Genomic DNA, 12,871 nt, shown 5'->3' on the forward strand with positions numbered 1-12,871 from the left:
GAGATATATAAGCTAACTCGTAAGACATCACTCCTGAAACCCAGTTCATGTTGGGCAGCACTCAAGAAACCCTTTGCCTGGTTGTGAGGTTAAACCTCCTGGAGGGGACATTCAGATGCCTACAGGCAGCTCTCCTTGTTTTGTGCTAGGTACACAAGAAAGAACACTTAGCTGAAAAATTTTGATCAGTTGCTGCTTGCTGGGATTCAGAGAAACGTAAGCTGATACTTCCGCCAGAACACTGAGAAACCAGCATCCCTTGACTCTTTATTTACAACTGATAAAATCTAAAGATCTCGTGCTTACAAGGACCAAAATTAAGTATGAGGAAGACAAAGCAGTGACCCCCAGTTGCCATTTGGGGACTGCTACCCGTCATAAGTCCACAGGCTCCTCCCCACTGATTTTTATGCCAAGTCACCCTCCAGGACACCAAGATGGCTGCTGATGGTGGTGAACATGTCCCAAGGTAAGTCCATCCCACCCGTCTACCCCACATTGTGTACTGAATTTGCTTTGCTTATAGGATAGTCCTTTCCTATAGGATAAGCATACTGATATATTTACTATTGTATATGACATACTCTGAACGTTGCTGCTAAATCTTTGCACTGTTGCCATGGATTCTAAAGAATAATTTATCTATAGGCATATATCCCTATCAATTCAGCTTGCTCAGCTTTCCTGGGGTCAGGTGAAACCAAGTGTTATTATTTGTACTGAAGCTTATCATTACTCTGTCAGTATTCTGTAATGCTTGCTATATGGAAATTCTCATCCACTGCAATGTAAAATACTTTCTAAAAACCTTTGAGCAATCGCATAGAGGATTTAAAGTTTTCGTCAGGATATCTGTTATTGGATTACTCTTGCTCTGACACTCAATGATTATTTTTTTTCCAGACTTAACCCATGTTTATTTCTTGCTGTGCTCTTGTTCGGTTAAAAATAGATTTATCAGATAACGCAAATATCAGTATATTAACTATCATTAGCAGATGTCCCTAACCAATAGCTGTATGCTTCAGATTAGCCCAAGTTTCCCCACTTTTTTGAGATATATAGCCCCAGAATTTATGTGATGGTCTTTTGCTGTCATGTTGTGTGCAGCAGAATCAGTGCCCTCAGAATAAGACATTCTGTCTGAAGCATTTATGTTTCCTCCTTTCCAACTCTACCCTGAAATTTAAGAGATTTCTTTGTCTAGTGAGACGAGTGTATGGAACTAAAAGTTCCTCAGAAGAAACGACCTCCAATGTATTCCTCCTATTTAGTAATCTGAACCTAGCTCCCTGAAATTCTCTCCTACACCTCTCAAAACATTAGTAACAAATCGCTTTAAAAATACTAATGAAGTTTTTAAAACCATATAAACTCATGGAGGATTCCAAGAACGTCTGAGTACAACAGAAAATTTCAACTGTGTGTTTAATAGATGAAAAATACATGTCAGATTTTATTAATAATAAATAAACTTTAAAAGGGCTTCATATTTCCATTAAAACTTCTACTAGTAAACATTCACTATAAATCCCTTTGCTATCAAGTATTCACAGGAGTATTCTTAAATAAATCACTAGCAAACACTGCAATATTAATGTCTAAAAATACCATAAACCACAAAGATCAAACTATCAACCAAAACACTGAACATAAAAACATTTCTGATGTTTTCAAGCAGAGTGGTTCTATCTGAAGGCTGGTAAAAGAATCCGGTATCATTTCAGATAAGGATGAAGCTGTTGTTTGGGCCTAGCTTTTCTTGACAGCCCAATCCTGATGGGGCCCTTGCGTGTTTTAAGAGGCTGTACTCTTATAACTTCATGTGACAGAAAGTAACCTATATTAAAAAAGAGAAATAAAAAGTGAAGGTAAACCCAGAATTCCATACGAAATACAACAAAATTACATAAATAACATTAACTGCAGCTTCTCAGTCTTTGCATTCTATTTCCTTTCCATTTTGTTCAGCTGTAGAGCATCTGACTTTCTTTAGGGTTGAAACCGAAATGCTAACATTAGATTCCTTCTGATCAGAAGGATCCCTGACCTAACATTACCTAACTTTCCTAACAGACTGGCAAAATCATACAGTATGCTGCACATTACCATTTTGGGACAGAGCAGACATACTGAGAGGAATATGTTTTAATACTTACCACTAGTCTGAGGGATTTAGATGTACAAATCCAAATTAGAGCCAGGAACCACTCTACTGGTGATAATAATCATGATGCCTTGTCCTGTGCCACTCATTTTACAGAAAGTGGGACAGGAGGATGTGGATTATCAGTTCCAGCCTATTGGGTAAGGTATGCACCACCTGGTAATCTGGAGTATGATTCAGCACCCTTTAGAAGCTGTTCTGTTTTGCATAAAATAATATAATCAGCGGGGAAGAACTGAAGACCATGACCTTGTAAACTAGAGATTAGGACAATAAATCACCCAGCAGAAGCAATAATCAATCACACAAGAAGGTGTCAAATTTTTCAAGATCTTTTCAATTTTCCATAATTCTATGAAATGATGAAGCATTGAGCAATTAGCTAAGTTATCAAATAGTGAGCCCATTAGAACCTTAAGCATTCAGTTGGAATCCTACTAAAGGGAGAAAAAAAAAATATATATCTAAGCCTTTCACAAGAATTTTAAATTATGGGATAAAAAAACAATCCCAAAACTCTTAAGCCAATGATGAGATAGTAACGCTGAGATGCCTTTTGTAAGACTCGGCAGAGTCAGTTGGAAGAGGAACTGCATGCACTAAAAGTCAGTCAAGTGTTATGGGTTTATATGTAGCCAGGAAAGCACAGTCGTCAGTCATGCTTAATTGTAAAACTGCTGAAGTATAAATCCTCTTGTCCCACCTAGGTATCTCCTCCTTTCCAAAACAGTCAGTTTCTAAGGCAACAGTCACTTCATGTGACCAAATCCTGGGATGTAAAGCAAAGAACTCATTGGTACCATTAAGCAGAAAATCACCACCTCCTAATCTTCTAATTATGGGAGTAATATGCTAGATTAAGCCATGGAGTTTTGGCAAGTAAACTGGTAAAATTAATAGGCTGGGATTCCATAGCAGAAATGGTGTTCATATCCAAGGCAAATAACCAACACTAATCATACAAGAGCACATGTGATGGCTTAGAATCCTACTGAAAAATAGAGGGAGACAGCCACACATCAGCAAAACTTCTGACATTAACTCCTATCAGTACAGTAAATATAATACTCCCTGTGACAAACCCAGCTATAGTCCTTGATTCAGAATAATCTCTAAAACAATGTTCAGTGACAACTGTCTCTGCCAACCACAGATTACAGCAAAGAAGCAATGTACCTCCTTCTAGAAAAGAAGATGCTCAGCAGTTCCCTATTTCCTATCAGATGAGAATGACGATGAGAGGAATGTTGCATTTTTTCACCTTCTTCTACTGTAAGTATATTAAATACCTGTTGCTTCTGATAAAGCTCTTGAAATAAGGCATAGAATGCCTTAGAAATAAGCAAGAAACCTGCAAGATTTCTCAGCAATCATGGGATAAAAAGAAGTCAGTCATTCCTAAGGCTGCCTTCCAAAGGTTTCTGGGGAAGCTCAGATGGGAATTTAAAAAATATTAGGAAGCAATGTGAAGGGAATAGTTACTGCTATGGAGAAAATGTCTGGTTTTCTTTGCCCTTGGTGCTATGGATGAAAACAGGAAAAGAAGAAAGGAAAGATAATCCAGATTCAGTCATCTTCTGATCTTCTGCAGGAGCTACAACTTTCCATCTAGCAAGCTTCAATGCCATCTGATCAAAACTTCCAAGAACAAGATGTTACTATCAATTATGTTGTGCTGTTATGCACAACACAGCATTCTGGAATTTGAATTTTCTCTAAGCAATATCAGCACCTACTACAAAAGTCAGAAAGTAGAATCCACTCGCTCAAAAAAAAAAAACAATAAACAAATAAACAAACAAAACCAAACAAAACACAAATAACACCAACAAAACCCGAACACATTATAGAGCCGTGATAAACTGTGACTAATAGTGATAAACAGTGAAAAACATAGAGCACAATTCTCTGCAGCAGTCTGCATTTGGTATATGAGATATTATCAAAAGATGACATATCTTCAATATAAAATAGATAAGAAGAACACCAGAAGTCATCTGTAAATGTTCAGGATTTTCAGTCTCATTTCACAGACTGGCCTGAATGAAGGAAACAACTTTCTGAATTCTGAGAACAGTAAAGCATGCATCAGTCTTAAGAGGTGCAAGAGGTGCAAATCAGGATTTGGCTTAGTGAATCAGAAATTATCTATAGCCTTTTCCTTACAATGTTTTAGTATTTCATTGCAAAATAAACCAATAGCCTTGTTTTACTAAACGTTTTCAAGTTGTTAGGGGAAAAAAAAAGAAAATCATGCTTTCTGAAGTGCTAATAAATTGATTGGTAATACCCTTCTGGATTTCTTTCTATGGCATATCCAAAAGTGCAAATCTTCCAAGAAAGGTATATCAAATCACATTCTCCTGGTAGTGTATCTTCACTGTATCACAATGACTGGAGGCCCAAAGAGGTTTGTTCAAAATGGCTAAAAAAAAAAACAACCCAAAACAAGGACCACCACATTGTTAAGAGTTCTTTTCTTCTGTCCAAAGGACAAAACCTCGCATCTGCATGACTTGCTCTGTGACCCAAGCCAAAGACAGGACAACTTCCTAGTAACCTACAATTAGACAAAATGTGATTGCTATAAAGAGAAAGATATAAAGAGGAGTCACAAATACAAATGTTTGAGAAACAAGTTTATTAGCACTGGTATTTGTGGTATAAAGAGCAGTGTAATATTACTCTTACCTCCCTCTTTCTGTAAATTACAGGTTTGCTCCTTAAGAAGCATGGAGGATAAAAAAGCAGGGTCCCATGTGTATGGCTTTCTATAAGCTGTATCAAAATAGCCTTAAAACAGAAGCAGAAATATATTTAAGATTGTAACTATTTTCCATAAACAAGTAATTGTTTGTTTCATTTAGTTAGCAATTTGTGTTTCTTGTTGATGTAAAAGGTGTATGTGCATCTGAGGTGCTTGTCAAAAGCTATCTCAGGAAGATTTCTGCATAGATGAAATGATGCAGTTTTTAATCCTCTGATGACATGTAATTTCCTCCACTTGGATCTTTACTCCACGCTTCAGCAGTAAAGCGATCACTTAGAGAGCAACTTACCCAGTATCTGTTAGGTTTTCATTCTCTGGGACAAGGCACTCAGGTGTAACTCGCAGCACATTCTACTGTGAAAACTCCACTGAAGAGAACTCCCTCCAGGCCTTTTCTGTGACACTTTTCCAATTGTTTCACAAACACTAATTACCTTCATAAACCCCCTGCAATCTTCACCTAATAAATTTAGAGTCAACTCCCTGAGAAATTTATTTCAGATGCCAAATCGGAGATGGCTGCATTTTAATCAGGTATTTCACCAAATATGACCAAAGCATATCTCTTACTGATTTTATCTGCAGCTGTGAGAACCCATCACTTCTGCAAACTGAATTTCATGTACAAAATCTAATACGCGCACTGTTGGAAAAGTGCTTGAATAATTATCATACAGGAGCCATTTGTAAAAGAAGGTACGGCATTCAACTGGTTCTTGGAAGTGTTCAAGGTTAGGTTGGACAAGGCTTTGAGCCTGTCTCTGCTCACTGCAGCGGGGGGTTGGACAAGGTGAACTTCAAAAGTCCCTTCCAGCTCAAACTATTCTATGATTCTATGATTTTATTACATCAGTTGTAAGGAAACAGTTGTCTCCTTTGTGAATATTATATCAAGTTTTAATGGAGTATTTTCTCTCTGTGAACGTGCACCCCTGGAGGTGTTCAAGGACAGGTTGGACAGAGCCTTGAGTGATACGGTTTAGTGTGAGGCATCCCCGCCTATGGTAGGGGGATTTGAACTAGATGATCTTCAGGTCCTTTCCAACCCTAACTATTCTATGAGTCAATGACCTTACTGAGTGTTTCGACTCTTTTAGGGATTTTAGGGCTTATCAGGATGAAATCAAAGACAAAAGAAATAATCTGTAATGGCATTTTTATGAAGACAGGTTTGAGCAAGCCTGGCTGACTGAATCCTGAGCTACAACTGCTATGGCACAGTGTGCAGGCATGCACTAGTAGTGTAGGCTTTTTGCATTTGGCTATTCACAAGCAAGTACCTTTTGTTCAACAAACCAATGAAAACTCTGTTATTGTCATGGAATTATTTGAGGAACACACCTTTACAGAAAATCAAATACTGCATAAAATTTAAATTTTCTTATTAGCATAGTAACCAATAGCTCTTTGTGCTTACCTTCTGCAACAGGTGAATGTAGCAATTCTTCAGCTGACACTGTTGAAATACAACATTCCTCAGATACTTTCTGGTCTTCATTTTCATTTGACATCTTTTCATTTAATGAGCTTTCATTACTGTCAGTTATATTTTGCCCTTCTATAGCACCACATCTTTTTTTTTGAGAAACACTTGTCACTTTTTTATCTATCCCCTCGGAATTATTTAACTCACAATAATTGTTGTGTGAGTTTGTTTCCAAACTAGATAAATTGTTTTCATTTCCCTTGCTAATTTCATGAAACATATGTAGCTCTTCTAGCACTAAATTAAATTTTCTCTTCAGTTCAAATTCACATGTTATTTTGTTTTCTAAAGGTAAATACTGATCTTTTACATCTTCAAGACATCCATTGTTTATTACGGATAAATGCATTTCTAATTTCTCTTCTGCAGCAATTAATGTTTTAGCTTCATCTTCTGAATATGAAATAATCAAGTCATTCATTACAGTCTCACATTGACTTTCATTAGTTACACGCATTTGTTCATCGCTTATCTTTTCCTGTTCTTTTACATATTCAGGATGTTGTTCCAAAGCTGCTGGCTCTGAACTGGCTGTTTCCTTTGTCTGTGTATGCCCTTGCAAGGAAAACTGCACCGTTTCTTTAGCCTGTAATGGCAAGTGTGTATCTGCCATGGCAGGACTTTCTGTGGTTGGATACTGGGTAGCAGCAGGATTTTTTTCACTTTGTTTTTGTTTGTCTGCACTTGAGGAATTCCTGCAATGTCCATCTTCACTTACTACTCTGTCATTATTGACAAAACAGCTGCTGTCTAATGGCAAAGTGCCAGACAGATAAACATTTAAGGAACTAGGAAATACATTTTCAAAATTTAAGTAAGCATTTTGGTTTTCTAATTTTGCTTCGTTTGTTAAATGTGGACTATATGTATCTGTTTGCTTGAAATATTCAGGTTGGTTATCTTGTAACGAGAAAGAATGACGTTTTTCCATAGCTGGTTTTGACTGTTCAGGTAGAATTAAAACATCATTTGATTTAGCAGGCAAATTATGAACCTTTTCTGAACTGGTGACTGCATTTTCTTCAAATAACCCTTTTTTGGCAGAATTGTCATGGTTTACAACTAGTAACTGGTCAAACTCTTCAGAATCAGTGGTAAGGGGAATTTTTTCATATGTGTCAAAAACAGAGAAAAATTTTTTTGAAAGAAAATTATGAGAATTTATTTGCAACTCTTCTGACTTAACATATTCTTTTCTATCAGTATTTATATAACCAGAAGTACCCGAGTATTTTTTCATAGTATACATGACTTCATCTGTGACCTCATTTGTAGATGTCATGACAGTTCTATATCCAATTGTTTCATGTTTCTTAGTTTCACAGAGAGCAAAAGGGAAAGGTTTAAATACTTTCCCATGAAAAAAACTATTAAACACTTCTCTTGGTTTCTTCTCCTGCTTTGCTGGTATTTCCCAATTTGCAAATCTACGATTTACCTTTGCAAATTTCAGTTCTGAACGGGCAGGAAAGTGGCTCCAAAATCCAAGATTTGCTCCTATCAGATGCTGTACTTTTGCGATATTGCAGCAATACATCTTGTCCAGTGAAGAACAATCAAAAGCACCCTGCAACAAGATTACGCATTTAGCAACTAAAATTTGCTTTTTAATAACATTTTTGTGACTGACTGACCTCAAACAGGTACTAAACCTTTCACTCTCCCTGGGCAAGAGGTGGTGCTTTCTGACATGTCTTCTCTTACATAATCCACTTTTTTGGTCATGAAAGAGGGTTCCTCGTTTTAGGATGGTGGACTCTTGTTCACCTAAAGATGCAGAAAAATGTCTTCTCTGGCATTCATTATGAAAGGCAAAACCAATGCTTTCCATGGATTTGGAATTTAAAAAGCTTGGATAAGTTTCATTTTTTTTATAAAATTCTGTGTTTTGCCTCAAAGCCTTATCTGTGCATGAGTTTAACTGACTTTGTTTTCTCTCACATAAAGGCTGTTTCTCCACTTGCACGGACTTTTCTTCTAATGTATTTCTGCTACTGAGAAAGGAAGCAAGTATTGCCTTTAGTGGTTCAATCTTCAAATGCTTTGAAATAATAGCCAGCAAACAAATGAGTATTTTATTGTTGAGGTTCCTATTTATATTGCTCTTTACTAACTTTTGAGCATCACAGTGCTCGTTTAATATTTCACGAAAATGAAACCCATGTGTAACACTGTAATCCTGACACATGGGCATATCTTTGTATGGAAATTCAGGCCATGTCCTGACCCATCCAAACAACATGTTTTGAAATGAAAGCTTCAATTTTAACATTTCCTTTCCTCTAAATATATTGCAACTCACTTTCATAACTGTAAAATTCTGTGTGATAGTGCGACGACAATTCCTTTCAAATATCATAGTTTTAGTTAAGTATCTTTTGAAATGAAGTATGTCTTTTGTAGAGAGTTGTGATTTTGCTTCATACAAACTAACATCAGTGTTGGACTTATGCCCACCACAGTCTATATCCAACTTACTTTTCTCTAGCACTTCTGTTACTACTGGAATACTTGTCTGTATATGATGAAATGTTCCTGCATTCTCATTACTGCTCTTCCTCCCTGTTCTTTTCAAAAGATCATTACTGCTAACACATTTCTTATTCTGAACATTTCTAGCACTAATGTAAATGTGAATCTTTGACTTCTGGTCATCATCACCTTCTGAATTCTCCAGCAGCTGATCTTTGAATTCATTTTCTGCAAATGTCTGATTAAATTCAATATTAGTGCCATTGCCTCTGAAGTAAGTTACAGAGACTCTTCCTCCTTCTGCCAAAGCACTGTGCTCTTGTTTGCTAATTGGTGGGCAATTATTTTCTCCAAGTTCAGAACCAACAGTCGAAGCTTTTACAGTACTTTTATCATTTTTCAGTTCTTGTTTCTCTATCTCAGATATTTTTTGTACACTGTGTATCCGTTTAGACTGTACCAAAGATGGCTGGGCTTGCAAATTCTTCCAGTCTGTCTCCTTTAAGAGAGTTGATGTCATTTCACCATTTGTTTTACTTGAAATGCAAGGAAGTTGAAAATTGGGGATTTCCAGTGGTTGTATACTTTTAAAGGTTTTTTTTAATGTTGGAATGGTGTATGACAAAAGATTTGTTTCTTTACTTTCTGCAGTGGTTTCATTCTCACTACTGGAGAAATATTTATCTTCTATAGAACACACTTTTTCCAGAAAATTATTTTTCTCATGTTCTACGTGTGAAAACACAGAACTGGTACCACATAAAAATGGAATTTGCAGAAGCTGGTATTTTTTCCACTTTTTATCAGAGACAGACTTATGATTTAACAATTCCGTCTGAAACGAGTCTCTGTTTAAGGGTGTAACTGAAGAATTTTGTTTGATTTCATTTTCACTATTTCTTTTATTGTTTTGTCCTATATTGCTGTTCTGCTGCACTTGGGGTGGATTTAGTACCTGCAGACTTTTACAAGTGTTGGCATCACTCCACACACTGAGTGACTCTATTTTGAGAGGCTGTCCACGCACATTCAATGAAATGCCATCTTCTGTAGTACTCTGATTTTCAGAACTGCATTTTTTGCTGGATAGCTTATTTTCTGACACACTACATGGCAGTACTTCATTATTACAAGTTTGAAAATGGACAAAATTTCTCATACAAGTTTTTCTTGTGTCACAACTTTGGTTTTGTAATGCCCAGTTGTTCTGCCTTTCTGGTAAATATACAGATTCATGTGGTGATGTCTGGTATCTGTTCACACAATGTGTGCTTTGCTCTAGCTTTTGCTGCTCCTGTTTCTCTACGCTTTTTTGATTACTTTCTATTCTAATTCTCTTTGGGTATAGGTAACATTCGGTTTCATCTGACGTTGAAGAAAAAAATCTTTCAGAACATGTACTTTCCATGCTCACCAATGTAAGTTCCATACTTGCTGAGGCAGTCCTGAAAATTAAAGAAATATTAAAGTATTAGGCATAAATGATCTTGTAATGAATGTACAGGACACAAAGTCAGTAATTCTATCATCTACCCGTTATCACACTGGTATTTGTTCCGCATACATTCCAGGCCTGAGAAAAGAGAGGATCACGGAACAACATTTAAAACCAAGCTCTAGAATTTAAGAAAGAAGTAATTTACTAAAGTTGCAGAGTTATGCAAAATTAAAATGGGTGATAATTTCACTGTGTCGCCAAGTTAAAGAGATTAAGTGCATTTCTCATGCATTTGTCACACAGTATTTTTGCCAAAACACTGTGAACAAATACCAAAAAAATAAAGCCCACTGATGAACTCTTCAGGATCTGGGGAGGGGACTCTTGCTAAAAGCTGAAAGAAATTGACTATGTTGTCTTCACTGTGTGATAATTTGTAATGTGGAAGTGAAGGCAAGTCTATCAGAAGTCCCCTGGTATGACAAAACACTGTATCAGATTGTATCCCCATACACAAAGAAACAGCGGTGTCTCAGGCACAGATCTAGATTGTTAAATGTACTGATGCTGAAGCGCATGTCTCTTCAAGTCAAGTGCACTCAGCAATTCCATTTAAAAATTGATCTACCCAGTGTGTAGAACATAATTTGCACAAAATGAGATTTCATAAATTGAGGGAATTTATTATACTTGCAGCAGACTGGTTCACCACTATGTCTGCACAACCCAGTCACCGTGCAGAGCTGACCTCAGCCAGCCAACAGGAAGGCTCTCGAAAGGTTTCATGAAATATGTAATTGACAGAATTAATTTGTTAACCAGGGCTGCACGATTAAAGAATCAAGTGGCATTCCTGATTTGAAAGGTTTACTTAAGTGCACAGGAAAACCCATTTTGTCAAGAAACACTCCTGCGACCGCGGGATATACCTGTGAAGTGCTGAGAGCAAATGAATCCTCAGGCTTGTGGTGTTTTCGCCTCCCTCCCCCTTGCTGCAGGTGACAGGACCCCTCTGTCCTGCCCCTGAGGTGATTCACCTCTCTGGCAGACAGCAACTCCGCTCTCTCCTCTCTGAATTAAGTTTTACAGGCAGGAAAGCCGTCTCTCCCTCCTGCTTTGTACAACCTCTTGTAAGCTTTTCTTTTAAAGGACTTTTAATTCCCTCCCTGCAGCGGGGTGGCTTCTCCCTCAGCGCCCCGACCCGCCCTGTGGTACCTCCCCCAGCTGCATTCCCCAGGAGCGCGGAGGTCTCCCTCAGCCCGGCTGCCCGCCCTCTCCGGAGGCTGCCTCCTCCCTGGGCTCTGCCTGCCCGGCACCCCGCTGCCTCCGAGCAGGGCCCTCTCGTTTGGGAACCCTAAGAAGCAGGGCTCGTACCTCGCACCGCCCCGGAGAACGACCACCCACCCCACCCCGCCGACTGCCCCACGGCGGGAAGAGCCCCGCGGTGGCGGGAGGAATCCCTCCGCTCCGCCCCTCCCAGGCCTCCACACTTCGCACGCACTTTGCACATGGTTGTGCCGTCTCTAAAGCGATGTGTCCCTCCGCCAGAAAGGAAAGAGGCCGGTAGTTTGTCCTCGCCGCTGCTGTGATTTTTGTGCCGAAAGCTGCAGGCTGAGGCGCATGGCTGCTAAGAGGCTGTAGAAACTGCACTTTGGTTGGAAAATCCTTTCTTTGGTGCCTGAGGAGTGAGAGTCACCGACTAGAGCCAAGCAACCTGCCATCAATTATTTCTACACTTATAATTTTCCAAATTGCATAACTCCAGAAGCATGAGATCCTGCATGTGCAGACACTCTTGTCTACAGCCCTTCTCTGCCATCCTACCAGAAAAGACATTGCTTCCTTTGATTCCAATATCTAAGGGGCCCTACAAGTAAGTATTCCTGTAGTGATGGAACAAGGGGTAGGACACAGGGAAATGGCGTCAAACTGAAAGAGGATAGATTTAGGTTAGCTATAAGGCAGAAATTCTTCCCTGTGAGGGTCGTGAGGCACTGGCACAGGTTCCCCAGAGAAGCTGTGGCTGCCCCATCACTGGCATTGTTCAAGGCCAGGCTGGACTTGGCTTGAAGCAACCTGGTCTAGTGGAACTTGCCCCTGCCCATGTCTGGGGGGTTGGAACTGGGTGATCTTTAGGGTCGCTTCCAGCCAAATGATCCTATGATTCCATTATTTATTTATTTTATTTTTCCTTTACAGTAGCATACATTGATTCAGCCAAGGCCTTTATTCCAAAAATAACGAGTATTCATGCAGCTTCGCGCTTTTGAAATAGGTGTTTCCTTTTCGACCACTAAAATTTCATGTCCAAAAGATTCCTTTTTTGAAGTCTGCACTAAACCAGCAGGTTGCTTTAGTACTGGTAAGGACTGGCTATAAAAAGAGAAACATCCTTAAGGCCTGTGGCTGCAAATATATTTTTTTAAAGGTTTATCATCCATACTACTGTGAACAAATCCACTGAAGCCCAACAGATCCATTGTTCCTTGTAGTAAACGTTACATGCAGGAACCATATAGAACTAAGCCTTAAAATACC

The 12,871-nt window shown here is 38.6% G+C and overlaps 2 protein-coding genes across 2 annotated transcripts; both read right to left on the minus strand.

The window, feature by feature from the left end:
• Positions 1-1,427: 1,427 nt before the first annotated feature.
• On the minus strand, positions 1,428-6,506 carry LOC134157438 (RAD51-associated protein 2-like). The gene is made up of 3 exons (XM_062606363.1): positions 6,355-6,506; positions 4,859-4,960; positions 1,428-1,840 (listed from the first exon to the last, which is right to left on the minus strand). Exons 1-3 carry the CDS (start codon positions 6,446-6,448, stop codon positions 1,719-1,721), a joined length of 318 nt encoding a protein of 105 aa, XP_062462347.1. The 5' UTR covers positions 6,449-6,506; the 3' UTR covers positions 1,428-1,718.
• On the minus strand, positions 6,457-11,730 carry LOC134157442 (uncharacterized). The gene is made up of 3 exons (XM_062606367.1): positions 11,421-11,730; positions 6,505-10,340; positions 6,457-6,473 (listed from the first exon to the last, which is right to left on the minus strand). The coding sequence occupies exons 2-3, from the start codon at positions 10,322-10,324 to the stop codon at positions 6,457-6,459; spliced, it is 3,837 nt and encodes a 1,278-aa protein (XP_062462351.1). The 5' UTR covers positions 10,325-10,340; positions 11,421-11,730.
• Between the last annotated feature and the right edge of the window lie 1,141 nt (positions 11,731-12,871).

This window comes from Pezoporus occidentalis, unplaced genomic scaffold (genome assembly GCF_034315485.1).
Source record: "Pezoporus occidentalis ecotype Australia unplaced genomic scaffold, CSIRO_AGI_Poc_V1 ctg96, whole genome shotgun sequence".
Taxonomy (NCBI): Eukaryota; Metazoa; Chordata; class Aves; order Psittaciformes; family Psittacidae; genus Pezoporus; species Pezoporus occidentalis.

What these genes read in the sequence shown, in the direction of transcription:
- LOC134157442 (XM_062606367.1), bottom strand. Translation starts at nt 10,324, where the DNA reads ATGGAACTTACATTGGTGAGCATGGAAAGTACATGTTCTGAAAGATTT.
- LOC134157438 (XM_062606363.1), bottom strand. Translation starts at nt 6,448, where the DNA reads ATGTCAAATGAAAATGAAGACCAGAAAGTATCTGAGGAATGTTGTATT. An exon ending in ACATTCACCTGTTGCAGAAG is followed by an intron (nt 4,961 to 6,354) that starts GTAAGCACAAAG and finishes TTCTGTTTTAAG; the next exon opens with GCTATTTTGATACAGCTTAT. An exon ending in TAATTTACAGAAAGAGGGAG is followed by an intron (nt 1,841 to 4,858) that starts GTAAGAGTAATA and finishes TTTTTAATATAG; the next exon opens with GTTACTTTCTGTCACATGAA.